Source organism: Rousettus aegyptiacus, unplaced genomic scaffold, assembly GCF_014176215.1.
Source record: "Rousettus aegyptiacus isolate mRouAeg1 unplaced genomic scaffold, mRouAeg1.p scaffold_m13_p_10, whole genome shotgun sequence".
Classification (NCBI taxonomy): Eukaryota; Metazoa; Chordata; class Mammalia; order Chiroptera; family Pteropodidae; genus Rousettus; species Rousettus aegyptiacus.
Genome location: NW_023416285.1, coordinates 1098724 through 1126693, shown reverse-complemented (window position 1 = coordinate 1126693; position 27970 = coordinate 1098724). Strand labels below are relative to the sequence as shown.

At 57.4% G+C, this 27970-nt stretch overlaps 1 protein-coding gene and 1 long non-coding RNA gene across 2 annotated transcripts; one reads left to right on the top strand and one right to left on the bottom strand.

Annotated features, from left to right (window-relative positions):
- Positions 1 to 369: 369 nt before the first annotated feature.
- RNF4 (ring finger protein 4) lies at positions 370 to 23727 on the bottom strand. The gene is made up of 9 exons (XM_016159253.2): positions 23627 to 23727; positions 19573 to 19758; positions 14422 to 14565; positions 12512 to 12626; positions 10615 to 10694; positions 4002 to 4011; positions 3464 to 3623; positions 2797 to 2845; positions 370 to 2395 (listed from the first exon to the last, which is right to left on the bottom strand). Exons 3-9 carry the CDS (start codon positions 14428 to 14430, stop codon positions 2246 to 2248), a joined length of 573 nt encoding a protein of 190 aa, XP_016014739.2. The 5' UTR covers positions 14431 to 14565; positions 19573 to 19758; positions 23627 to 23727; the 3' UTR covers positions 370 to 2245.
- LOC107517998 lies at positions 23719 to 27847 on the top strand. The gene is made up of 2 exons (XR_001598695.2): positions 23719 to 25739; positions 26618 to 27847. It is a non-coding gene; the product is annotated as an uncharacterized LOC107517998 (long non-coding RNA).
- The last annotated feature ends 123 nt before the right edge of the window (positions 27848 to 27970 follow it).

Below are 27970 nucleotides of genomic sequence, written 5' to 3'. Positions count from 1 at the left end.
ACCTCCTCTACCTCTGGGATCCACTCAATAGGCACGGAGAGGACAGAGGGAAAGGCTGAGCTCTGCCATCGCCAACTGGGAACCCCAAGCCCTTCCGGTCTGCAGCCTGCTCGGCACACCACAGGCCACACAGAGCAGCGAGCCCACAGCTGCCCTTGCCCCCGACGGCCGAGGTGGTCTGCTTGCTTCAGAAGTCGGGGGCCTTGTGCTTCTCCTCCATAGAACGTGCAGGAATGGCCCCTGCGGAGTGAACCCCACACCCCCACCCCCACACAGGTAAAACACCACACGCAGGGCGGACAGAATCACACACCTTGGACCAGAGAAAGAAATGACCCCGACGAGTGAGCGAACGCACCGAAGACGTGGTTCAAATTCCGTATTTTATTTCCATCGGTGACACTAGCAGAGGATCCAAAATAGACTGACGCCCGCGGATACGGTTTAAACGTGACAAAGAAAGGCCTGGGCTATGTACAGGAGGGCTTTTTTTCATATCGACCTTTGTCAATTTTGCAATTGCTAAAGAGTAGAAACTAAACATTTTCCCCCAATCTAACATGAAGAAATATAACTTTCATGATCAACCATTCGTCGTTAAGCATAAAACGTAAGATTCTGCCGGCGGTCGGCTTGGCCCCTGAAGCCTGGCTGCCGCCAGCGCGTACGGGCGATCCCACCGGGCGCAGGAGGAGCGGACGGAGGGCAGACGCCGCGCACGTCGCTCGGACGGAAAGAGACGTCCGGCCCTCCTTCACGCCAAGCAGAAAATTTTCACTCAAATCAACTTGACGTGAGCCAGTTAGAGTCAGAATGAAAAATAAAGGATTCTTCTCACGGAGGAGGGCCAGGCTTCCGGCCCCGTTTAAAGTGAACTGTGCCGAGTCCCTGCTCCTTCAGAAGAGACGACTGAAGGCCGGTTATTGCTGCAAAGCCAGAGGCGACCCCCTTTCCACCGGAAGAAGCTCCACGCACAGAGGCTGCTGGTGCGGCCTGTGGCCCGGGAGAACGGAGCGCGGGTGCAGGCGGGCAGGCGGGCGGGCACCACAGGCTTCTCCGGGTCCACCCCTCCGGAGGACCCAAGGTTCTCACACAGCCTTTGAGTGGCGCAGAGGGTGTGCCCCGGGCCCCTTGGCGAGGCAAGGCCAGCGACCTCGGCCAACCGCACCTACAGAGCACTCAGAAGCTCAAAGGACCAAGCCCAAGCAGCCGGCAGGGCAGCTTCTGACACAAGCGGCGGTGCCCAGCCGGTCAGGGGGGCCAAACCGCGATGCGGGGCAGCTGCAACTCGGGCAACAGTGTGGACACGGGAGGCTGATAAGGCCACAAAAACTGCCATCGCCTCCTCAGAGCCACGCTTGGAGACGCCAGGCAGCGGGACTGAGGACCGGAGGGCGAGTGGCGACACGGGGTGGAGTTTATCAGGAGAGAGAGGCCGGCTGACCGCACACCTGCCCCGTTCACCTCGAGTGGCCTGTGCCCGGGGAGTTCCTGAGAGCAGGTGGTGAACGTGGCAGGGGGACAGGCACTGTTCCGCAGGCACCGTGAAGGCCCGAGGGACACTAACCGTGCTGCATCTCCTGGGCTGCTGACAACGAGGCAAAGAGTGGGCTTTATTGCACATTTCATTCTTGGGAACCTAGGACTGCCCCACAGAGGCTTTCCACCTGCAGAAACCCCTGCCTGGCCCTGCTAAGGTGCCAGTGGGGGCACGGTCACCTGACGCTCAAGGGGACAAAAAAGCCCAGGGGTCAGTCCTTCTGGGGCCACACTCACACCTGGGCTCCTCAGGCTGGAGGGACCGCGTCTAGCCTGGTCACTGGCGGGCAGACGCCTGGACAAGGCCGCAGGCCCGGAAGAGCTGGGCGGACCTGCTGTCACCTCGATGACGCTGCCAGCAGGAAGCTGGAGCGAACTTTCCAAGTGGGGAAAAATTCTTGGCAAACGTGCAGGTTCCGGAAAGGGGCAGGACCCCTGATTGTCACCCCGGTGTACCCGGCCTCCCTGCCCGGAACCCAGCCACCTGGCCTGGCAGGACCTGGCTCCAGCCGCACAGCATCAGGCTGGAGGGGACAGCAGGGCCTCGGAGGGCTGGAAACAAAAGAGAAGTTCACATAGCAGACAAGCGTCTTGAACTAGTCTTTTTGAGCTCAGGAGACTGGAGGCAGACAGCCCGGCGAGGGCCCACGGAGAGCCCGCCGGGCTGCCACTGTCAGGCCACGTGTCCCGAGCGGCTCGCCACGCTTCATATGTAAATGGGGTGGTAGCGTTTGTGGTTGATCTTTTTCCTGCAGGTTGGACAAGTGTTGGCGTTCTTAAGGGAGTCTCGGAGGCACTGGCTGCAGAAGACGTGGCCACACTCTGTAGAGACAATGAGACGTCCGTTCTGCACAATCTACAAAACACAATGAAGAACGGCCGTCACGAGGGCCCTCGTCCTGGAGCAGCAGCTGTCCCCAGACCCGCTCCCCTGCCCATCCCCAAGACGAGGCTGAGGGGCAGGACAGCAAGGCTGCCATGGGGGCACAGTGGGGCGCACATCGGGGTGGTGCTGGAGCGCTCAGGGGCCACTCTGCACACTGGTCGCTGTGCTTTGGCCACGGGGACCACGCAGGGCTGACGCACTTGCACAGGGGAGCCCAGGAGCCAGGGCTGACGGCCGTAAGGCCCAAGTAGTTGGCGCATTCTCCATTCGCACGCAGACTTGTGAGAAGCCATGTGCCCACCCCCCCAGGCGTGACAGCAGTAGAGGTGTCAAAATCCCACTTGAGGAAGGGAGCCAGCGGGTTTGCTTACCTCCGAGTACCCGTCCATGCAGATCGGACAGCTGACAGTACCCGAGGGCCTGCAATCACAGGGCTTCACGTCAGGGCCTGCGCACGCAGCGCCCCCGCTCGGCAACTTCACAGAAGCAGCCGCTGCCCTGGGAGCACCCTCTGACCCTGCCTCAGCACAGACACTGGGAGACTTATGAGAAGGCCGGCTTCCCAGGGGGTGCAGTGGGGGCCACGAGACAGGACACAGAAAGGAGAGCAGGGGCAGCAGCCTGACCTGCCCCGTCATCTCCAACCCCACCTCTGCTCCCTGCAGCGTCCTTGCCGGGGTCGGAGGCTGCACCAGCATCCTAACCATCCCGCTTCGGAAGGCAGGGGCCAGTGGGTCTGCTCCTCACATCGGGTGGCGGGGGTGGTATGTGCCAGCAGCCTGGGGCATTCACACCCCGCCTGCTAGTGCCCGGCACACCCTGGTCATGGTGGGGACAGCTCAGGGCCAGCCTCGGCTGCTGGGCAGATGTTTAGCAAGCCCTTCTCGAACCAAGGACCAGTGTTCCTAGCACCGTGCCCACTGCCCCACTGGGAAATGGAGAGCGGGGAATGGATCCCCGTTCCAGGGGCCGAGGAGGCCCCACGGGGCCGGAGGCTTCCAGGCAGAGGAGTCTGTCCCCACTGTGGCGCGCAGGTACCTGAGTCCTGTAGCTGCCTCTTCTCTGGGGTTCCTGGGATTGTGAGTGGTCACATACACGTCCCTGTCCCTGGCCAGCTCCTCGTCGTCACTGCTCACCACACAGCTGTCAGCGTGGTCCTGGCGCTGCCTCCTGGCAGTCCGCCTCGGCCGTCTCCTTTCTAAGGTGTGAGTCCATGCTCAGGGCAGAAATCCCCCGGCCCCGCCACCCTCACTGCCCCCTTCCTGCCCTAGACGCCAGGGAGGACCAGCCACCACACCTCACCAGAGCCCAGGAGGGCCCCGTGCCTGCTGTGCGCAGGGGCCTGAGCTGTAAGCCATCTGCGGCGGCAGACGGGGGGCCGGCAGCCCAGCCAGGGGTGATGGCTCCTCGGCGGGCACAGGACTGACAACGGCAGGTGTGGCCACCGCGTCATCGCAGGTGGCTTCCGGCCTGGCTTCCTCCCCCCTACAGGCTGGCGAGGCCGGCAGCACTGTGCACCCCTCGCCCACATCAGCGCTCCACCCGACCCAGAGGAAAAGGAGAAAAAACCACTCACCGTCAACGATCTTTTAAAAAAGAGAAAAAAGAAAAACAATCAGTTTGATATAAAAGCTTTCATGTTTTTTGAATGCATAAATGACAAAATTGAAGCATTTCTTGTTTCAATAGCAAAATTCCCAGGTACCAGCAGAACGCCCCAGGGTGTAGGGTGGGACAGGGACAGAGTCGCCCCCTCCCCAGAGCTGCAAGGACGTCTGGAACTGCCGGCCATGTGATACGGAGAAGTCACCCTCTGGGAGCCACCACCTCCCGCTTCTGGAAAGCAGGCGGCAGCGCCCCCAGCTCGGCGTGCTGCCGTGAGCACTAAGTGAGAAAGGCCCGGGCTCTGGGCAGCGGGGTCCCAGGCCGTGGCACACTCCTCACGCCATTTGTCCTCCCGCCACTGCCAAGGATCTGACTCCACGTGGCCCGCTGCTGGGAGTGGCCTCTGCTGAGAGGCTCTGCAGCGCTTAGCGCTGTCGAGACGCGTAACCAGTGAAACACAGCAGGCCGCCCCCAGCGACGGGGAGGAGCGGCTCTGGGCCCCGCCGCCCCATGCGGACACTGCGGGCGCACGCGCAGACCCGCTCGCGGCGCCAGGCCCGCCCCTCAGAAAGCACTGCTGCCCACTGCCCCGCGGCCCCACCAAGGCTCCAAGCCGAGACGAGACGGCTGGCTGCTCCACCGGCCTTTCCGGCACAGGCGCCCCTCCCAGGCCCCAGGCCGGAGCCTCCGTGCTCCAACCCGAGCCCCTGTGGCGCACACGGCCCCCAGGAAGGAAGAAGCGGAGACCTGCACTTTGCAGATGCTGACATCCCCACGGGAGGCCACTGGGGGCGAGGGCGAGTGAACGGCACAGGCGACCTCACCATCGGGCCACGTGCACTGCCGAAAAGTGTGGCTGGCAGAGGCGCTGCCTGCGTGCAGTCCCAGGAAAAGGGCGGACGCCCTGCCGGGGGCGGGGGTGACCCCGCTTTCCGGAGCGCCAGCGCCACCCTCGCCCCCTCCGCCCCGACAGCCCACGGATCAGGTGTGCACACATCTGGGGCACCCGGTGCCGCTGGCTGCCCGGGGCAAGCAGGGACTGCGCCTCCCCAGGCTCTCGTGAGTCAGACCCCGCGCACGGCCGGGCAGAGCCAAGCGAGGCCTCGCTTGGACACCAGCGCCCAGGACGCTGCCGGCCCACGCAGGAGCTCCACGCGGTGCTGCTGGGTGAGCGACACACTGGTGGTGACGGACCGCCCACCTTCCCTGGAGAACACCTCAGAGAGGCTTCGTGCCCGAAGGACAGAAAAGGGTGCTGCGCCAGCCCGGCCTCCCAGCGCCGCGCCCTTCCGCGCGCCTGTGCCACATCGGTCGCAGGAGCCCGCCCGGCATCTCAGGCGCTCCGGATGCCCCGTCCTCCTGGCCGCAGCCCTGCGGGTGGCCCGGTGCTTGCCCGTCAGCATCCCGAGCGGGGTGCGGGGCGGTGGCCACAGAACGCTGACCAGGAGGAGCAAACAGGTCCAACAGGGACAGCGCGCACTCCGGCAGGCCGTGAGGGGACAAAACGCCACACCAAAGCCGGCAGCCGCCAGCAGCCCCGGGTCCGGACAGCCGAGTCGGACCCGCACACGCCACGTTCCCCTGTCTGCCCCTCCTCGGCCACGGGACAAAGCCCAGCCAGAGCCGGCAGAGGTCCGGGTGCACGCGAGCGGGAGGCGCCACGTGCTGCTCACGCTCACACCGGGCACCCTGACCCCCGGCAGGCTGCCCGCACGGCACAGGCGGAGGGTCAGTGCGGGAGGCGCGCCCTTCTCCTGGCGCCCCAGGCACGCCGCGACTGCAGCGGCGAGCAGGGTGGACGCGGGGCGGACCGAGTGGTGGGGACCACCGGGAGTCTGCGCTGCCGAGCCTGGCACGGGTAAGATGTGCACTGGCCCCAGGCTCAGACGCCCGCGCCCCGAGGACAGTCCTTCAGACCCACACGCACGCACCACGCGGTCACAGACCCTGCTGCGGAGGGCGGTGCTGCAGTGACAGCCGGTCCCGTGAGAGCGCGCGTCGGAGCCTGCGGACGGCCATCTCTCCAGCTGCTGGCTCGCCGTCCGGGCTCCTCTCACCCACGGCTGTGCCCCTCGCGCCCTCCCACAGGGCCTTTCCCTGTCCCTAGACCGCCGCTGCCGGCAGACCCTTTCGACAGCCCGCAAACACGCAGCCTGGCAGCGCACAGACACTGTGCTGCCGGCACGACCGACCAGTGCGCTGTGGAACCAGGTCGATAAGGACCCGGGAAAACCAAGATGACTTTAAAATAAGCCATCTTATGAAATTTAAAGAGGGAAAACAATCCAAGCAAGTACCATCTTTAATACCCAGACCCCAAAGATGCCGTTCTAGTCTCTCCGTCACTCCCCTCTCCAGTCGGAGACTGGCCCATGGCAAATGCTCAGAAGTGGCCTGAGCATCTTAATTCACCTGCTAAACTAGGTGAAAAAGCAGAAGGCTGCAAAAACATGAGCAGAGCTTTCCAGTAAGTGGCAGGCTAGTGTACCCATCAATTCTCCTACTGAAAACTACAAAAAAAAAAAAAAAAAAAGATAAAACGTAAGCATTTTAAAATAAAGAGGTATCAAAAAGTATTTCGTCAAAAGTAAAGCGAACACAATCATTTAGACAAATAAAAAAGAGAAGATTCCTGAAAAACTGAAACGCACTTCTGTTGAGTCTCACAGAGAAACCGCAGCCCGGGCAGGAGCCTGAGGACGGGCCCCTGGCGAAAACCCCCGCTCCGCACAGCCAGCCGACAGCAAAGGACCGACAGATACGTGTACACTGACCAATAACGTAAAGAATAAGTAACAACAAAAAGAATCCCCCTACCCCCCTACGTTTATAAGTTAAAAAATACAAATTTGATAAACGTGTTAAAGGGAACATAAAATACCAATAACAATATCTGTAGAGCATTGCTAAATAAAATATAATCTTGAATGAATTTATTGAAAAACAATGAAAATATTAGAAAAACAAAAATAATCAACGAATAAAAATAAACATAAAGGATTCACAAATCTGAGAAAGATCTAATAAAGCTGATACTAATCTAAAAAAACAGACAATGAATAGCCAATGTCAGAAATCAAAGAGGAGACATCACTACAGATAGAACGGAATACATTATGAACAAACTGATGCCAGTAAAAGTGAAAATTTTAGATGAAATCGACAAACTCCTTAAAAACTCATAAAAATTGGGGATGACTTTCATTGCAGGGATCGTCACCGTAGAGTTCTACCAAACATTTAAGGAAGAAATTTCAGTCTTACAAAATCTTCCAGAGAACAGAAAAAAGGCAACTCACTTTATAAAATACCAAAACCCTATAAGGAATGTATACCAAAAAAAAAAAAAAAAATCACAGACCAATCTTATTCATAAAAATAGATGCAAAAACCATATAGTATAAAATATTAGCAAACTGAATCTCACAATATACAAAAACAATGTCACGACCACAATGTTTAATTGTTTTATCACTAGAAACCAACATAATTCTCCACTTCAACATATGAGGAGGGGGAAATTATCATTAGATGGAATTGTTAAAATTCAACATCAATTCCTGGTGAAACGTGTAGCCAAACAGGAAATAGAGAGGAATTTCTCCAATCTGATAAAGGGATAAACAACAATCGAAAACCCTAGAATGGAGGTCTTACTTAATGGCAATACTGAAAGGATGCTTTCAGATTTGGAGTGAGACGAAATGTTCGTGACTGTAACCTTTTTCACTTAGCCAGTGCTGAATTTCTTTTAGCCCATGCATAAGGCAAGGAAAAAAAGGGGAAAAAAAACCTTTTTGTATGTATATAGAAATCCAAAAGATATACAGATTGAAAATTGCTGGATGAAAAAAAAATCAATAGAATCAATTGCATTTCATTACAATAGCAAATATAAGAAAAAAACTTTAAAATACCATTTTAATAGCATCCTACAAATTCTAGGTACCTACATAAAATTTGTAACAAAAGACTTACAAAACCAGCACATGGAACATCATAAAACTTTACTGAGAGGCACTAAAGATCCCATCGCAAACCACACAAGTCAAAAGGTGCAGATTAGAAACCTAAACGCGGAAAGTGAAGTAGTAAAACTTTAGAATGTGGGAACATGTTTTTACAATAGGAGATTTTCTCCAACAAACTGTATTAAAATTAAAAACCTCTGTATATAAGCCAATAGGAAAAAGGTAAGCCTCTGAGTAGAAGGAAGACAACTAAAGGCAGACTTGCATTTAGAACTTATAAAGAATTCATTAAAAACAAGACAAGGCAGACAACCAAAAGGGAAAATGAGTAGAAAAAAATTCACTGTTAAAACAAAAGAGTTGCTTTGTTCTGGTTCCATTTCTTCGGCTTTTTATAGTTATATACACAATATGTAAAAAAAAACTTTAAGAAGTTTCAAACAGGCTCGTCACAAAAGAGGAAAACGAACCACCACTACACTCGGAAAGGTGTCCGGTGCCAAGAGCAACTGGGCAAACGCCAACTACGACCCGGCAGCCCCCGGCAGACGGGCTGAACCAGGGGGTGCGGAGGCCGCGGGGAGAGAAGCCCCACTCCAGCGCGGCGCCCACTGGCGCAACCTCTTTGGAAAAGAGATCTCATGAAAATCAGAGACACGCGCCCTGGGACCCAGCAGCGACGGCCTTTTTGGGGTGCGCAGCGCCAAAAGTCCAGGTTGAGGGAAAACACGGGAGCAGAGAGGTGCGGGCGCCGCTGCATCGCACGGCATCTGCGTTTCTCATCGCTGGAGCTTCGGGTCCCCGGAGAGTTGGGGAGAAAGTCTGCATCGGGTCTCTGAGGCCGCTGGGGAGCCTGCCACACAGCCACTCCCAGGCAGGGCTCACAGCACGCAGGCAGACCACCGGGCTCTGCTGGGCCCGGTGGGGCGCCCGGGGCGGGGGTGGGGGGGACGACGGACGGACACAGGATGCCCTTTCCTACCCTCCTGCGTGCAGGCCAAAAGCTGCCCTGAACTCAAGAGAGAGAGTTTTGGCTGCGAGCGTTTACCACCGTAAATTTAAAGACTGCCATTTGGATTTATTAAAACAGACAACAACAGTAGTGGAAAATGAGTAGAATAAGGAGTGACATTAAGTCCGAAACAATTATTTCATGGCTGAGAGAACTGAAGCCACAGTCAAATAAGTCCTCAGACCGCAGTGACCCGGCCACTCAGGACAGAAACACGGGACCTGCCTCCCAAGCCCGTGTCCCCTTTACCTCCGCCTGCCTCTGGCCACCCACCCACTGCAGGACGGCCGTCCCCACTCCAACAGTCCTGCCCTGTGTCTCCCGACGCCCCCGTGCGCCCAGGGAGCCAGGAGAGCAGAGAGCTCGGGGAAGGCCACGAAGCACAGTCACATAAACAGAACCAAGGCGTGCAGAGGACGTCGGGGTATCAGCCTGTCGCCCAACAGGGGCGAACTGTCATCTCCTCGAGGGCAGGAGTGAGGTCCCATGGGCAGAACCGCGGCCCCCAGCACCTGGCACGCCTGGCGCAGGAAGAAAAGAACCCCGCACTGCGACCAAGTGCCGATCGCCAGTGGGGCCGCGAGCTTCGGCCCGGCCCCCACGGCACTCACGCCACAGCCCAACGCCCGCGCCGGCCTCCCCTGAGCACCCGCCCCACCTGCTGGGCAGTAAACGGCTTGGTGAGCACACAGCATGGGGCGGTGCAGAGGACCTGCGGTTTCCAGCCAGGGCCAGAGTCTAAATCCCTACGTCTGTCAGAACAGCCCGTCCTCGTCCTGTCCTTCTAAGAACGGCTGGAAGCTTCTTGGTGTGGCCCTCCTCTTCTGAAGCTCTTAAGCTACCAGGGTGACCCCAGACCGTGGGCCCCGAGGGGAAACTCAGCTGTGACGACCACCACCGGCCCCGCGCTGCCAGCCACACATCGCTTCTGCTCAGCCAGCGGCACGGGCCCCCAGCCCCGCGCGGAGGGGCACTGCAGGACATGTCCACAGGTCCTCTGGCCACACCGGTCTCCTTCCCCCAGGGCCACACAGGGCGTGGCACAGTGCCCCTGTCCGGCTCCGCACCTGGTGCCACAGGCAGCGGGTACCACAGCCTCCCGGGCTCCATCCTCCCTCGAGTCACCGGGTGGCGCTGGCACGCGCCTGCCCCACTGTGTCAGCGGCTCCGGGACCGAGACCCCCTGCAGGGCTGCACAAGCATGCCTGCCCTGCCACCGGGCGCTCAAGCACAGGGTCCTGCTCAGTCCTCACGACACCCTCCTGACGCGGACGGCAGCTCCCCGTGTCATGAGCAGAGTCAATGAGCCTAAGTAGCGTGTCCGAGGTCACACAGCTGGTGCAAAGGGTAGAAGTGGGGACTGGAGACGCAGGGGCCCCTCGGCATCCGCCCCCAAGGGCTCTGGTGTCAGTTGGGGCAAGGTCAGGGACACAGGTCACAGTCCACAGGCAGCATGGACCTCCCCGACACGTTTTCCATCTTGGCTCCAGTCACTGAATGCACAGCTTCCTTCAGCACAAACCTGTGACCAAGGCCTTAAGCCGTCGGTGCTGACTAGGGGCCCACAGTCGCGAAAAGGCCAACCGCCACGCCCCACTTACCACGACAGAGTCGTTGTGAGTCAGGTCCACGACCACGGGCTCTAAAGATTCACAGGTGAGGTCCACTATGTCGTCTCCGGCTTCAAAACGAAGCATTTGAACCAGCGTCAGGAGGCAGGGAACAGCACAGCGCCCCCGCCCCGACAAACACGGTTACGAACGGTGCAGGCTCATCACAAACTGAAACCCCAGCTACGGCATGCAGAGAGCATCGGGGCCAACCGCCAACGAATGTCCCTCCAGAACTTGCGGTGACAGTACGTGGCTTTTACAAATATTCCACCAGGGAAGGGGACAGGTGCCCGTGCATGCGCACATCTCCGGTGTGGCCTCACACTGCCACACGGCAGGACCTCTGTGCACCCCCAACCTGCACCATCACAGGGGAGACGTGGTGACTTATGGGGAAGGAACCAGGCACGCTCGGCTCGGGGCCTTCCTCTTTGGGATGGACCCCCCTGAAACCAGCAGAGGAAGCTGGAGGCTGCCACTTGCCCACAGACTTCGACACGTGCTTAGCTCAGCACCTTCATCGGTTACGTTTTTATGGTCCCCTGGAACTCCCCACATCAAAATGGGAAGGGCCGGTCCTGCAGCTTGAGCCCTAGGGTGCTGCGGCGTCCAGGCGAGCACAGGGCAAAGCAGGAAGAGTGGGCGCCAGCGGTTACCGGCACTCGGTGGTAGGTGGGGTGAAGGGCAGGGCACGACTTGTTTATATAAACGGAAAGGTTTACTTCCATCATTCTACTGTTATCAACATTAAAAAGGGCAAGGGTGGAGTTTTTAGAAACTATCTGGGGGAGGTGATTAATACATTCAGCATATTTAAGCTTGTTTTATTTTCTTGCATTAAAGTCTCACATGGATAAACCCCCTACCGTGTCAGAGATGTCCAACACTATCCATACAAAAGGACCCCATTCAGGGAAAGTCTGTGTACTGACACACACAGCCCACAGAACCACTCCTCTGGGTCACCACGTTTGGCTCTCACGGTAAAGATGCTCTGCAGGCCACCAGCGCATACAGCCCTGCACATGGCTGAGGCCGCGCACAGCATGGCAGAGCTGTGTCGGCAGCCTTCGGGCCTTCCCCGGGCTGAGAGTGAGCCCTCAGGCAGACTCGATGGGGAGGCCCGCACTGGCCACTCCTGGACAACGTGGACAGCAGGGCACCAGCTCCGGGCAGTGGGCAGCCAGGCCCCAGCCTGCAGGCCTCTAGGAAGCCACGGGTCGGGGCGGACTCAGAGAGCGTGGAGACAACGCTGGGACCGCACTCGACAGGACCTGCAGATGGCATGCTGGACAAGCCACTGCTCTTAAAGGTCACTCTTCTGCCATCGCAGCTATAAAAACCAGCTTAATAAACTCTGGGCAAAGGGACTCGATGCAGGCCATGTGCTGCTTCCCCGAGCGGGTGGCGAGGACGGGTCTGGGCTCCGCCTGGCACACAGGCCGCTCTGGCCCCACAACTGCCTTCCTGGGCAGTTTTGGGTCTTAACAAAAAGAGACGCGGAAAGCCGAGTAGCGGAGGGGGCTGAGCGAACAGGAGGCGGGATTTCACACGAGGGCCCAGGATGGTCTCGGCCCCTGCTCACGCCCCAGAAGGCTGACTGTCGGCCCAGCCGAGTGGCGACTCCCGCGCTGTCAGCTGCCGCTGCGGGCGCGTCTGAGGCGGTGACGGCAGCTGGCCCCGGACGCTCTGTTTCAGCCTCGTGACAACTTCGTGCAGCAGACCCCACGGTGTCCCCCATTTCAGATGAGAAGCCCAGGCTCAGACAGGCTGTGTGACTTGCACGGGGCCCCGTGGCTGGGAGGTGGCAGTGCTGTGTGGTCACCCACGCCCACCCATGCTGCCCCATGCCAACACCCACGGGCAGCGTCTCCCGCGACCTCACCGCTCTCCACGAGTTCTATGGGTTCTGCTTCCAAGGCCATCTCAGGGGTGGAGGCTGCTTCCCGAGTTCGCTTCTGGGCTTGTCTGGAGTTCAGTGACCCTCCGCGACGCTTTCTCTGACGGGAGCCGGAGGAAAAGAAAAGTCACACGAGCTCCTGACGAACAGGATTCCAGCAAGGGGAAAAAGGCCAACACAGGAACGGCCCGACTCACTCAGAGGTAGCAGTGGCCATACAGACCTGTCCTGGGGGTCCTTTCAAACCTTGGACAGCAACTGCTCACAGCCCCAAACACATGGAGAACACAAGTCCCATAAGGCTGAGCCTGCTCCCTCGGCCCAGAGGTACGGGGTGCACAGTTCTGTGGAACTGCCCCGTCCGAATGAGAGCCGGGCCGGAAACCCTTCCTGGGCCCTACCTTCTTCAACTGGTTTGGCCCCACCAAGCCTTTTTCGCTTTTAGCCCAAGGATGCTCAGTTTCCCAAGTTTCTGTCCACTGTGGAAAGCAGGTCTTCCTTTGGCAAGTCTGGTCTCTAACCTTTGGGATGTATCAGGTGAAGCTGACCCCAAACGGTCACCCCCAACAACTAGAAAACCAAAGCTGTCTCAGCCTCTTCCCAGTGGCCCGCAGGGAGCCGTGCCTGGGGGGGACTGGGTCTCACGGCCTGTCTGCGGCCATGCCTCTGCCCCAGCGTTCCTGAGCTGCTGGCAAGTCAGGACATGCTCCCACAGCCTTCCTCAGTGACAGCGCCACGGGACCGCCACCCGGGCCGTCAGCCTGCCCCGCCCCCAGCCTGGCTCCAGTACTCCCCTGCAGGGCACTGGGCCGCCCAGTAAACGTCCAGTAAATGCCAGGTCTAAACTTGCGCACCAGCATCAGCCTCACAGGGCTATCCTGAGCCTCGTGACGGCAGCACGCAAAGAGCTGAGCGCAGACGAGAGAGGCCATTGACCGAGCCCCCTACGTGCCTTACTAGGTGTTCTGTCCCTGGAGACGCTGGGATGACAGGACACTGTGAGTGAGACCTGCACACTGACTGTCGGCCCAGCCGAGTGGCGACTCCCGCACTGTCAGCTGCCGCTGCCGCTGCGGGCGCGTCTGAGGCGGTGACGGCAGCTGGCCCCGGACGCTCTGTTTCAGCCTCGTGACAACTTCATGCAGCAGACCCCACGGCGTCCCCCATTTCAGATGAGAAGCCCAGGCTCAGACAGGCTGTGTGACTTGCACAGGGCCCCATGGCTGGGAGTGATGAGCACAACACTCGAGAGCATCCGTCACCAGCCCGACCCTCGCTGAGCATCGGAGAGCAGGCCGGAGCGGCAGGCCTTCTGGCGGAGGCCCCGTACCAGCCGTCACCTCGGGGAACCGGGCTGAGAGCCTGCGGGTGCTCCGCGGCAGGGCAGCGACAGCGGCAGCTCACGTGTCCACTGAGGAGCAGCTGTGTCCCTCGAGGGCCCGGTGTCTCCGGGTTTCCCTAGTGGCCTCCAGACAACCAGGGACCCTTCAGTGTCACCCCGTCTGTGTGCCTGGTACCTTCCTTCCTCTCAGTGGACACGCTGCCCGGGACCCCTCGCGCCCGCCACAGCCTGTGTGCTTTCTGCTCCCCGAGGGAGCTGAGCAGCAGCCACGGGCCCCAGCCTAAGTCCAGGTGCCAGACTTAAAGGCCACTGTAGGAACGTGTCCCCAACCCCCCCAGGCAGCGCTCACGGCTCCTCCCAGCATGGACCGCCCGCCATCCCAAGTGGCCAATTCTTTCACAGATCTCAGGAACCTGCGGAACGTCCCCGCCGCGATGACGACCCCGCCCAGAAGCCCCCGGACTCTCGCCAACTCTCCTTAACGTGTCACAGGGAAGGAGGCGGCTGTGCAGCCTTGAACACAGGACAGGACCTGCGCGCTGGCAAGACTCACCGTGCTCATTGTGCTCTTTGGCTGCGACCTAGAGGAGGAGGTGACCTGGGCCGCGGTCTGCAGGACGCCGGGCGTTCTCAAGCGCTTGCACCTGCTGCTCACCCACCCTCTGGGTGGCAGACAGACTGCCAGGGTCGGCAGGTCCTGAAAACAAAGACAGCAAGCTGATGAGCACCACCCCCCGCACTGTCACCCACGCGGCGACCCACAGTCGGGGCCTCTGCTGGATGCTATGCACTGAGTCCTTGGAGGGAGTCAGCATCCCTTTGGAACAGGGGACCACTGACGTCCGAGCCTATGAGCCGGCCCCCTTCCCGACTGCCAGGCCCCTCAGAGCCAGTGCTGTGCAAGCTGCAGGAAGATGCGACTCACAACTGCCCCATGCGACCTCGCCGACCCCTCGCGACCTGGAAGGGACAGAGCTCCCCAGGCTGGAGCAGAGCCTAGAGTCCCTGGCTCTTCCCACGACGTCACTGTCGCCGTCTGGAGGAGTGGACACTGCAGCTGAGGGGACGAGAGCCACCCACCCTGTTCGCCCTGTGTGCCAGCTGAGACTTCTGTCCCTGGCAATGCGTGAGGGAAGCAGAACCAGAAAGTGTGCATCAGGAAGCCGCGCAGGAGGTTCCAGAAGGGAAGAGAAGGCAGAGGCGGAGGCTGCTGGGAACGAGGCCTGGGATGTCACTAGGAGTGGCAGTGAATCCAGTACCAGGAACACAGTGGGTAAGGCAGCAAGTGAGAGGCAAACTGTGGAGCCTGGGCCAGGAGTCAGAGCACAGAGTCCCTGCGGTCACCCATTCCGGGGAGGCGACAGTGGCTGCACAAGGACAGTGGCTCTCAAACTCGGGCAGCACCAGGCCCGCCTGGAGGGCTTGTTAAACCAGTGTCCAGTTCCACGGGTCTGGGAGGGGCGTGCAGGTCTGCACTTCTAACAAGTCCCCGGGCAATGCTGACGGCGCTGCTCCAGGGGCCATATCTGGGGAGCTCTGGACTACGGCCTCAGCAGAAATGACGGGACCACTCTCGTGCCCACCTGTTTTCATCCCCAGCGCTGCCAGTGACGCTAACAGGTCTCCCGCCTGCCAGCACCCCTCGACTCAACTGCCACCCCATCTTTCTAAACACAGATGACCACGGCAGCCTCGCCTCGTCCCGTCCTCACGGCAAGCGGGGCCCGTGGCAGCCGGTGGCCTCGCGCTCGTCGCCTCTCCAGAGCCGGAGCCTCCAAACCCTCCTTGCGACCCCGGGCGAGGCACTGAACTTCCTGCGCTGCTTCTTCAGCTACGAAGGGGGGCGGCACCCACGTCAAGGTGCCCGGACCGCGGACGTCCCCGCAGAGCACAGCGGGGGTGGGGCCGACACCGCCACGCTCGGCGCTCACCACTCGGGCTCGGCCGCTCCGCTCGAGCCCCTGAGTGCCCAGAAACGAGCACCCATCAGCGTCAGGGCAGACGGGCTGCGTGTCGCCCCGCCTCGCTGACTTACTGGTGTGGCTCCGAGTCCAGTGGACGGACAAGGTGGCGCTGGGCAGGCAGCTCAGGTGCTGCGAACGGGGTATGTGAGCACAGTGTGGAAGAAACCCAGGACAAGCAGAGCCGGGGGAGGCCCGTCCCTGTAACGCTCCCTCTAGCACCGGGTGGGCTGGGCCCTGCACGCCCGCGCCCCCCCAACTCGCTATCCGCTCTGACCCCGAGTGCTTTACAGGGGTGACTCCTTCACCAGGTCACTCTCTGCGGGAAGACCCGCTGGCGTGTGTGGCCTGACACCTCCTGACAGTTATCAGGCCGGCCCATACTAAGGGCTACCCATGTTCTCCCTCACTCAAGAGATGTACAGACCCTTCCCGAAGTGATAACTTGTGTGCCGAGCCTTCAGCTTAGAATGGGGTTCAGGACAGACATTTGCACAGGAGAGAGAGGTGCCCCGACAGCCCTGTAGGCCCAGTCCCAGAGCCTCCACGATTGGTGGACTGACGTAGCTTTTCAGGAGGAAAAACTGTCCCGGACTTGAAAAGACCAACAAAAATGTCACTGACAGAGAAGAGACCTATGGTGAGCAAAGGGAAACCGTCTGGCGCACGTGGCCTGGGTGTCCGGCAGCCTCTCGCCTCCCACTTGGTTAACTCTGGGGCTCACGAGATGGCTGTTGGAGACGAGTCCTGCCGCTGCCCCGAGGTGCTCCCATTCCTCGGCCTGGGCTGCCCCTGCCCTCTGAAAGCTGCCCCAGCAGGCCGGCTGCTTCCCAAAGCTTCCTCATTCTCCAGGCCCTTCCCCGCCCTCCCCAACCGCCTCACCCAAAGCCAGGCAGCCAGCAACTCCTCCAAATCTGCTTTTCTTATTCTGGGGGTAGTAAGGGCTGGCGGTCAGAGGTCATAGGAAGTCGGAAAGCTGGCCTTAGGGAAATCTGCCAAGAGGCTGGATCATACCAAAGGTGTAGTGGGAAGAGGAGCCAAGGGGTGTGGGAAGGGCGGCCTTTGGTAAGGACGAAGGGTTCTAGGTCATACAGGTGATTGAGGCCATCGGAACAGCAATGACACAACAACTAAAACTCTGAGGTTACTTCTAGGTGCAAGGCACCTCACTTTCCAAATGCATCTCGAGTAACCCTCCTGTCACCTGAATAGTCACTATGTCACAGGCCAGGGAGCTAAGGATGGTCGGGCTTGGGGAACCTGCCCAAAGGCCACTGCCAGTAAACATCAGCGTCCAATCTGAATGGCACACTGACACCGGAACCCACATTCTGAGCAGGTGCTGTGCCAGAATCAGATGTACCCACAAAACCGAACTGGGGGAGGCAGAAGAGAACAGGCACTGAGGGCAGCCGATGTCGGGTCCAGAAACGCTGAACATGAGATGTACAGGCAGGAAGGTCCAAGGTGGCAGAAAGGCTTAGGGAGAGATGGCAGCAGGTGTGAGCATGTGGGGAGTCGGGCAGAGAGGGGAGGCCACGGAGAGAATGAACAGTCAGAAACCAAGTGGAGAGCCTGAGACACCAGTCGGCCAGAAGCCACATGTCAAGGAGGAGGCAGCAGACGGGGCGGGGGCTAGCCCGAGGACCCAGACCCAGGCCCGGAAGTACTCACCGGTGACCAAGCGAGTGGAGGCCCAAACTGCAGGGAGACTCAAGCTGGCTGCCCTGAGGAAGCGACACTAAAGATGAGGCCCCAAGTGACGGGAGTTATTCAAAAAGCAGCAGGTGGGTGGGGCGCAGCAGGGGAGAAGGGTGCCCAGGACGAGCTCCGTGCCGCAGGGGTGATGCGAGAGAACGGGGACCGCGCAGGTAGCGTGGGCAGCCCCGGCACACGCCCCAGGGCAGCACTAGCGGGGTTTAGAAAAAGATGCCACGTTCAGACCTGCATTTAGAGGGATGTCACTGGTGTGCCCTGAGGGCCGACAGGAGACTGAACAAGTCGGAATGCAGACCAGTGAGGAGACAGGTAACCTGGGCAGGATGAAGCTGTGCGACTTGGGCCAGTGGCAGCGTGGAAGGAAGAGGTGACCAGCTGGTGGGAGGGGAGCTGGCAAGGACAGTGCTGTGTCCACTCAATCGTTCTGTTAAGAGATTAACGGCTCTCCAGGTGTCCTAGGGGACACGCACAAGCATGTGTATGTACGTGACATACACGTGACTACGTGTATCTGTCTACCTACATGATGGCCAGAAAACTGATGGAAGCAGCCAGGAAGTGCTGACTAGAAGCCGAACTGTCACTGCACCCCAAAAGCCCAGACAGGGTCAGTGACCAGCAGACAGGCAGGGGAGGGTGCACCCCCGGCAGACGGACAGCGGCCCGGCCCCACAGGCACGCAGAGCCCGCACGCAGCCTGGGACAGTGAGGCTGGTATGGCCGCCTCGGGGAATCCGAACAGTAACTCGCTCCCACGCTGGTACCGCACGGGCCAAGCCGCCTGGATTCCACGGCACTTCCCTCCAGGGAGGTGGCGAGCAGAGCCTCGGCCCTCACTCTGCACGGTGGCTGGACGAGCTGGTCCTGCAGGCTGATGCCAGCGCAGTGACAGCACGGAGAAGTCTAAGGCCCACAGCACCTCGCCAGGAAGTGCCAGCTTATCGGTGACTGCCGGGCACTGGCCAGCTCACAGTCCCCCGCTTCTTAACTACAAACGCGGACTCATTCCCGTGTTATTTTAAGTGCTTCTCTAAACGGAATTTCAAAAGTCAAGATTACAGAACGTGTGTTAAAGAGCGAGAACACCTTCAGGACTCTCGCTGGGCGCTGCCCGCATACTCTCGGCAATGGGCTGGTGCCTGGCACAACCTGCCCTCCCAGGGGACCGAGCAGGAGCATTAAAAGCTGCCAACAGCTGTCATTTCAAAGCTTCCTAAATTCAACGGGATGCCACGGCTGCAGGAACCACCAGGCCTCAGTACTCCAGGGAAACACGAGCCCCTTGCTTTGCATCCAAAGAAGGTGCGCGGCCACTTGCCCGCCGGCCGGCAGCTCGGGCCCTGCAGCCTCGCCCGAACGCCCGCCCTCCATGCCGTGTCGCCGCCTTTCACGTGGGGAAACACCCTGCACTGCAGCTGTTCCGCGGGACGGTGGCGCTGAACGCAAGCCCCCGGGAGGCGACCCCCTCGGCTAGTTAACTCCACAGCTAATTAGAGGTGCCACCCTGGGCCAGGCACTGTCCGGGGACTAGAAACAGTGGTGAACATAACAGACACTCACAGGGCACGCAGTCTAGGCGGAAGGACAATCAGTAAATTACATAACTACTAGGTTTGGTGTCAGGAGTGCCAGAAACCGAGGCTCTTCTTGCAGGTGTAAGAGCAGGGCACGGCCTCGGCCCCAGGAGGGACTGGAACAGTGCTTCTGGCCCTCAGCGCAGCGTCGGGCAGGTCCAGAGACCGAGCGAGGACCCGAGCGAGCCCGTCACCTCTTGGTGGAGGCTGGAGAGCGGCGGGTGGCCCCTCCCCGGCACGTGCTCCTGGAGGCTCGCAGGGTGACAAGGGGCCCCCCAAGGTTCATGTGGGACCAGCAGACAGATTTGGCCAGAGCAGAAAGCATGGACTGTGCCCACAGAGACGGTCAGTGGGCCTCTCGCATATTCACCCTGAGACCCTGAGAAGCCACCACAGCAACTCACAAGTCCCAAAGGCCTGGAAGGAGCACCAGCGTCCGGGGCCCCACACCTGCTCAGTGATCTGTCACTCAGGGTGGCTCTCCTCTTCTCCCAGCACAGGACCAGCAAGGGCCGCCCTCTGCTTCTGCCAGAGAAAGAGCAGCTGTCCAGGCAGAGGTGCCCTGCTTCTATCTGTGACGCAGGCCTTGAGAGGCGAGGATCGAAAATTGAGAATGAACTTCAGCCTTCTAAAAATCTATGAAATAAATGCATAAGTACCAAAAATAAATATAGAGAATATCATTCAGGCTTAGATAACTTTCTGATACATGCCGCTATGTATTGGAAAAGATGGACATTAAGCTCAGTGAACTAGACACAGAAGGACAAATATACCGCAAAATTCCTATTATGTGAGGAACAGAGCCATCAGACTCAGAGGCAGAGAGTGGGATGGTGACTGCTGGGGGCGGGGGTGGGGTCGAGTAACCTGTTTACTCAACACAGTGCTGTCTGGGGAGACCGAACACATTCCGGGGATGAATGCTGGTGTTGCTCACACAGTCACAGTGGCTTTACTTAAGGCCTCTGAACACCTGAGCGTGGTCTGAATGGTCTACTTTACCTTAAGCACATTTACGACAGAAGGGACCAGCTGACAGAGAGAAGGGGAGGCCGGTGGGAGGAAGGCCTTCACGTGGCCCGAGAGTTAAAAGGCTTCCTACTGCAGATAAAAAGTAATTGCCAGGCTCCAAAAATCGAAGAATATTGCAAATACTCCCAAATGATCACGCCCATCGCATCCATAGCCAGCCTCCCGCCCTAACCTTACACCTCACTAGCAGTTACGTTACAGATGCCTGCAGTCCATGCAATATAAAAAACCACAGGGCTTAGCGGGGAAACATGGGATTAGGCTAGAACACTCAACTGTGTTGATCACACACACGCACACACGCGTGCACACACAAGTAAGAACCCAACAAAAACTTGCACAGTTCTACACAGGGTGAGTGGGTCAGAATCGCAGGTCCGCCACGATGACCACGCAGTGCACAGGTTTGCAGCTCTGGAGCTACTGGAAGGTGGGGAAGCACTTAGCACAGCCCTGGGGCTGTACCTGAAATCAACACATGAAATCAACATGCACAGGCGGGAGGTGTGCACCTCCACCATCTGTGTGCCTTGGTTCAGCCAAGTTCGATTTTTTGTGTTCGCCTAGTGTTCCCCACAGATGAAATCGTGCACAAACTCAAATTCTCACTACGTTCAAACTGTTGCAGAGTCTATCAATGCCGCTGGAACAAATTCATGCGTCCAAACGAGCATTTAGAGCAGAACCAACTACTTCACACCAGGTCACCTGAATGTCAGTCACTCACCCAGGCTCTTTTCTGTCCCATAATCTGATACATGCTAGGGTCCCCACCGCACTTGGGGTAACTACTGCTCCCCCTTCAAGGCCTACCTCAAAGGCAGCTTATGTTTCTCAACTACTCCTAGTCCTGATTTAACCATTTCTTCTACTTCTGCATTCAACAATATAAATGTCATTCTAAGGTGACTATTTGTAACGGCACCCCCCACTATTAGCACAAACGTGTTGGATAAACAACTTTACTCCACGAAAACAAATTACCAAGCTCATTAGATGCTTGACAGAGGTGGCAGATACTTCAAAGCGATGGCATAGAGGGTTTCTTAGGGGGAAAAGATGCATGGGGGAAATGCAGCCTTGCATTGCCAGTAAAAACAGTCGCCACCGGGAAACAAAGGGAGACTCACAAACATGACCATCTGAGAGAACAGGAGGAAACGTCTCTACCTGAGGCATTTCAACTTGCTGGGAGAAAGAGGCCAGAACAGCCACAAAAACATCAAGAATGTGCTTAGAAAGAACACAAATTTTAGTAGTGCTGGTATTGCAAGCAGAATTTAGCAAGTCTGGCTAAAATAAGAGGTGAGATGCAGCAGAGAAATGCACAGGCCCTAAGTCCGCCGCAGGGCAGGGGGTCGGGGTGGGCGCTCAGGATCAGTAACCAGAATCTGCAAACGCCATCACTGAAAATCCAGTTCCTTGAGAATTTTTATAGTCAGACCTCTCCAGGGTAAATGTTTTCAAAAGAAAAAGAAACATGAAAATAAAAGCAATATCCCTCACTTTAAAGTTTTATTTTTACTATTTAAAGCTACTAGAAACCCTGGCCATGTGCTTTCCCACCACAGAAAGCCACGGACAACAAAGTCCAGCAGAAGGAAGAGAGATGGAGTCTGAGGTTCAGATGCAAAGTCTGCTTACTAACTGTGTGACCTTGAGCAAGTGACCGACCTCCATGTGCAGGTAAAATGGAGCTAAGCACGACTGCCCAACAGGCTGGGCCTATGAGAGAGGAGAGTGGCAGAGGACACTCAACAGTAGATTACCTCGCAAACCTAGAGTAAGTCCTAAGACAATGAGTCACATTCCAGACCTTTTGTGGCCGGTTTCCAGCTTATCTCTTCAGTCCCATCTCTTGAACAATCTGTGTTTCCGACCTCAGGGAATTTCTCTTATTCCCTCCACCCTCATGCCTCAGCTCCACCAGGGCCTGTATGGCTGGCGCCTGCTGCTGCACCCCAAGTAGAAAGCTTAGCACACAAAAGACCTCAAAAATGTGCTGACTTAGAATATTAAAGTATGCATTCTCAAAGGAGGCAAAAAAAAAAAAAAACCCTCATTCCTTTTATGTACAAAGCAGAGATGCATTTGGTACATAAAAATGCATACACAACATAAACAGCATCGGATTTCATGGAGAGGGCAATTAGAAAAACAATGTCTAAAAACAGCTCATTGTAAAAAGGTTGCTAATTACTGTATTAAAGCAAAATTTCTGAATCAGAATTAGAAGCTCAAATTCAGGCAATACAAAAGTCAGCAATCCACCTTTCTACTTGAATGTTCTCATTTCACCTTAAACTCACAGATAAAACTGAACCCAATGTCTCCCAGCCATTAAAAAAATTACCGGGGGGGGGGGGGGGAAGAAAAAAAAAAATTTCCTCAACATCTCTGCCTTTCGTTACCAGAGGTCCAAAAACTAGTCACCGAACTCGAAGGCCTGCCTAGTCCCACAGTTAGGAAACCGAGGTTCCCGATTCGCTCTGCTGTCACCTAGCTGGCTGCATGACCTTGGGCAGACTGCCTCAGTCTCCCCAACCACTGGAGCAGCCTAAGCTGAGTGCAGGACTGCAGAGCTGAGTCTGGCTCCAAGATTTGGCGCAGAAGAACAAAGGCATGGCTGTGAACGTCGATGGGCACCGGACGAGGATAAGACAAAAGCCATAACCTCACAAAAAAGGCTCCCCGGGGTTCCAGGATCCGCCAGGCTAAGAGCTCTCCCCTCCCCCATCGACAGGGTGAAAGGGTGGACAGTGGCATTCAGTTTCGGGTCTAAAGCCTCAGCTTCAAGACTCTGATAACCTTCCGACACCTGCGGGCAGGCGCCCGAGGGGCGGGGCCTCGGCTGAGGGCCTCAGCAATCACGGGTTCCACCAACCACCGGAAGCCGAGCACTTACTACACTCGGGCCCCGGGCTGGGCGCCCCCAGCCCAGTCCAGGCCCGCAGGCGGCTCCGCCACGCGGTTCGGTAGGGCTCGCAGGCCTCCGATGGCGGGGCGGCGGCGCAAGCACACAAAGGAAGCGGCGTTGGCGAGGAACAAAAACCTTGCCCCGGTCTCCCCCGAACGGCCCACACAGCCACCGCCGCCCTGGCCCGCCCTGCCCGGCTCTCCGAATGACCTTGGGCGCCTTCCTCCCCCTCCGAACCTCGGTTTCTCTGGCTGCTTTGCCGACTGAGCGCCGCGGCCGCCCAGGCAGCCAAAAGCCAAGGCAAGGCCGCCCCACTCTGTTGCACTCGCCCAAACGGGCTCGTGCAGCCGCTGGGACGTCAGGGAAGGAGGACGCGCCGGCCCGCGGGCCCGGGGAAGGCCCAGCCCCGCTTCGGGGCCCGAAGGGGGTCGGCCTCGCCGAGGTGGCTCCCTGGGCCGCGGCGCCGAGGCCTCTGCAGGCCGCAAAGCCTCCCAAACCCGCCATCTGCCCACTCCTGGGCTGCCGCCCCCTCCCTGCAAAGCCTGGCCGTACTTTGAGCGCAGCTGGTCCCGCAGGCGCGGCCGCCGCCGCTCTCGAGCTGGAATGCACCTTCCGAAGCTGCTGAGGAGAAACCCTCCAGCAAGAAGCCGCCGCCTCAATAGCGAGCCACTTCCGCTCCTGAGTATAGGCTCCGCCCCTCTTGCATCCCCATTGGCCGCCACCGCCTTTACTCCCGCGTTCTACAGGTCGAGGAGGTATATTTTCAATTCTATTGGATAAAAAAACTATCTATTACCACTTTGAAACGCGCCTTGTTCCGGGCCCGCTCACACTCGCGAGCTCAAGCTCCGATCTTCTCGCGAGAGACGTTATCGGCGCCCCTCCGCTCGCCCGCAAGGCCTCCCGGGAGTTGTGGTCTGTGGACGCACGCGTTATTCCAGGCCAGCCCTCCAGCGGCGCAAGCACTCGGCACGCTTCCGCCCCTCTCTGGGCCTCGGTTTCCACTCCTGTCAACGAGGCCCTTCTGAACAATGGTCCAGGGGTCTCTACTATTGCCCGGAAGTTGGGTCAAAATCTGCAGCTCTACCAGGGCGCCCGCGACTCGCGGCGTGCCAGGCGCTGGTCTGGCGTCTGTCTCCGTGATCTTGGACTGGAAAGCACAGCCCGGTCTATCTGCAGGAACCTGGAGGAGGCCCTGAACCCTGACTCGGGAGGACTCCCCTGAGGAAGCGACCTCGGAGCCGGGAACTGAAAAGACAAGAGGGGAGAAGAGAGTTCTAGAAGAAGGACCCTGGGTGGGGAGAGATTGAAGGCCGCCCAGTGTGCCAGGAGCACAGGTGGGGTGCGTTGTGGGTGGGAGACTGCGAGAATCAGGTCTTGGAGGTTAGGAACCTGGTCTAAATGCCGGGTTAAGAATCTGGATTAACCCCAGGGCAATGGGTGTCAGGAAAGGAAGGACTGGACCACAGAGAGCACTCTCGTCCGGGTCTCACCAAGGTATAGCAGAGGGAAGCCCTCAACAGGGACCTCTGGGCCTCTGCTTTGACTCCAGGGTCGGCAGTGCAGGCCCCGGATCCCTCCTGTCTGAGTCTGAATCCCAGCTCCACTGTTTAATCATGTCTCACCGGTTCCCTGTCACATGGAGATAACTACCTTGGTCAGAGGAGGCAGGTGGAGAGGCCTAGCACCAGCACAGCACTGCATAGGCGCCTGCCAGCCCCCGAGTGGGGGCTGCAGATCATTTCTTTTTGTTCTGAGAATACCGGGATCTCAGGCCATGGCTGTCATCTCTGGTCCCCTAGGCTCACTTAGCGAGATCACTTCAAATGCCTTGGAATGTACTGTTTTCTAAGATCAGGTCTTTAACCCAGAAGATCAAGTCATGTGGAGATCAAGCAGATCAAAACCGGAGCATTCATATTTTTGTGTTGAGTTTACAAGCTATCTGTCTTTGATACTTTATGTAATTCTAAGGGAAATCAGCATGGTAGAGTAAATATCAGATAAATCTGATTTCCGTGGAAAATATGTGGTTGAGTACTTAATAGTGATTTTAAGTTGGAAGGTATAATATTTCCAAAATTTGTGATCATCATCGGAATATTAAAGAGAATTTACAAGTTTAAGAGAAATGGAGACATTCGATAGGAACTTTTAACACTTGGTAAGGCAGACACCTAAAATGCTAAAAAATAAATTTAGATTCTACATGTGTAAATGCAGTTTAAATGCTTATGGAGATTTGGCTTATAAATAGGACCATACATGACTAATCAAAATGATAGCTAAAAATGACCAGATTTATAAATAAGATTAGTCATCTGAGTTTCACAGCTTAAGGACAAGCTAGGGGTTTCTATTTGTAACTTTAATACATTAAAGATATGATGTTGAAAAACAAGGTCATGAAAAATACCACTTTCGTGCTCAGAAGCTTTTCAAGTCCTCTCCAAACTGCACTTGACACCGAGCTTGTGAGCATCCCTGGCTCCCTCTCAAGCAATGCCTCCCTCCCTCTGGCCCCGAAGATCCCCAGCTTAGTGAAAAGCTCCCACAGTGCCTCACAGCTAAGTGAAGATTTTGGGGCCTCACCAGAACCTGAATATCTGTCGGTGAGGCCTGAGATCTTCCTTCAACTATCTCCGAAGGAAGAACCCCTACTCAAGTGAGTTTTGGACATTGTCAAGAAGGGTTTTCTGGCTGTGCTTATGCAGAAAATACCCTTAAGCAGAATGTCAATTTCCCAGGTGGTCCAGAGCAAGCTTTCCCGGTATGGGCTGCCCCTTGTCTCCCCCAGCTGGCCCTCTTTCCAGGGCAGCTTGCTTCGTGCAGGCAGGGGTCTTCACTCTCACGGGCTGGCCAGTTACCTGCTGCTTCAGGGCAAACCTCCTTAGAGCTCAGTGCGTTAAACAAACAGGCATTTATTGTCGCTCATAAATCTATAAGTTAGTTTGAGGGCGAAGGTTCTGGTCCTGGCCAGCCTCACCTGTTGTGGTCTGCTGGTTTGTAGGGTGGTGAAGGATGGCTTCCACTAGAACAACTGGCTCTCCATATGGCGTCTCATCCCAGCTGGCCCCCCGGGCATGTTCACTCTGGCCTGGGCGGGGTTCCAGGAGAACAAGAGGAAGCTCCAAGGCCACATGAGGCCCAGGAACACAGCCACTTCTGCTGTGTCCTATTGGCCAAAGCGAGTCAAGGGCTGGGAGAAATAGACCCGGCCTCTTGATGGGAGGTCACAAGGCAAGGAACAGGCATACAGGGAGATATTCTGCCATCAAGCTACCATACAAGGCCTGCCCTTAGGCCACTTCCTGAGGGGGATGGCTGAAGGCCAGCTCCCACCCAGGTTTGTGTGACAGAAGACCTATGTGCTCTCAAGGCGGCTCTGAGCAGCTGACTAGTGCAGGAGGGTGGGTAGGGACCTCGGGGACCGCCAACCAGCAATGTTGTCAGTATCCCCAGAATCTGCTGGTCCACGACCTCGACCCTCTGCTCCTGAGGCCAGTCTGGTAGGTGGAGAGTAATTCTCCTCTCTTGCCACAGGGCTTGCTTTGGACGCCATGCAGACCTCCCCCGCCTGCAGGAACTGGCTCAGCAGAGCACACGCGATTCAGGCCAGTGACGCTGGAACAGATGCTCACAAGGCTTCAAGCAGAGGCGTCCCTCTGAAGAGAGCCCTTCTTCCTCTGGGCATTGTGGGGCTGGAGCTGCTACCGGCTTGGAGACTAGGCAGAGCTCCTGGATCAGGCCTGTCTTGAAATCCACCCGACCTTTGGCTTGCTGGTTCTGGGGAGCCCATACTTCCCCTTTTGAAACCCTCAGTTCCTGAGGGACTCTGGACAGGTCATCGCCAGCGTAGTCCCTTGATATCAAGTGAAATAGGTTTGAATCACACTGCACAGGATATACGACATGTCATGTTTATTTCTTTAAATGAAATTTAATCTGCTCCGTGCTCTAGTTCCCTCTTTTTACCAACCTGGGTTGTGGGACAGTCTTGGTGTTCTGACGTGCCTGAGAATATTGGGGGGAAGACCTTGCTCTTTCTTCTGTTCTTGTCACTTAAAAGTGGCCACCTTCCTAATCTGAATGTGCCTGGGGTTCAGCCTGTCCCTGGGAGGTGCCATCTTTGCCACAGACCCCAGCCAGATGGAGGTGCATTTCTCCAGGATAGCTATTGACCTGCCGGGTTTCTCTCTCCTTCCTGGGGTCCTGGCACAGCAGGCTCCGCCAGGCCACCTCAGGGCCACGCCCTCTCCAGCCTGGTGCTGGAGCCCAGGACCCAGGAGAATGAATGTTGTCCCTGAGCAGGCTTCTGCTCAGTGGCCCAACCTTGTTCCTTCAGTGCCTCTGCTGAAGGCTGGGCAACTAAGTCACTCAGGCTTAGATTAGAATTTGCGCTCTGTGGGCAGGTCACTTCACCTCGGAGCACCTCCTCCCCCTTAAACCCTCTTAATGAGGTTTACAAGAGATAAGGCATGAGAAGGGCCAGTTCCTGTGGCTGAAGAATCCTGGCCCCTTCTCCGACCAGGCGACCAGACGCACACGCGCAATCACACACCCAGCCGTGGGAGTCTCGGGGTTAACCCTCCTGATTCTGGACAGAGAGTGAGGATTCCAGGTTTCCACGAGTAGAGGGGCTCTGGGAGCTCTGAAGAGGGGGCCCCGCGAACGCCTCGTCCTGGGGTGTAGGGAAGGGCTGGGGCTTACAGATTCAGCATATAAAAATCGGTACTCACAGATAAATCTGAATTCCAGATAGAGAGCGGATACTTTTTCGGCACGGAGTTGTCGCAACGACTGGGAGTCCTGCATGTTACCTGGCAACCCTCGCTCAGGGCACGGGGAGGCTGGGGGGAGGGGCGGGCGGAGGAAGAGGAAGCGCACGCCACTGGC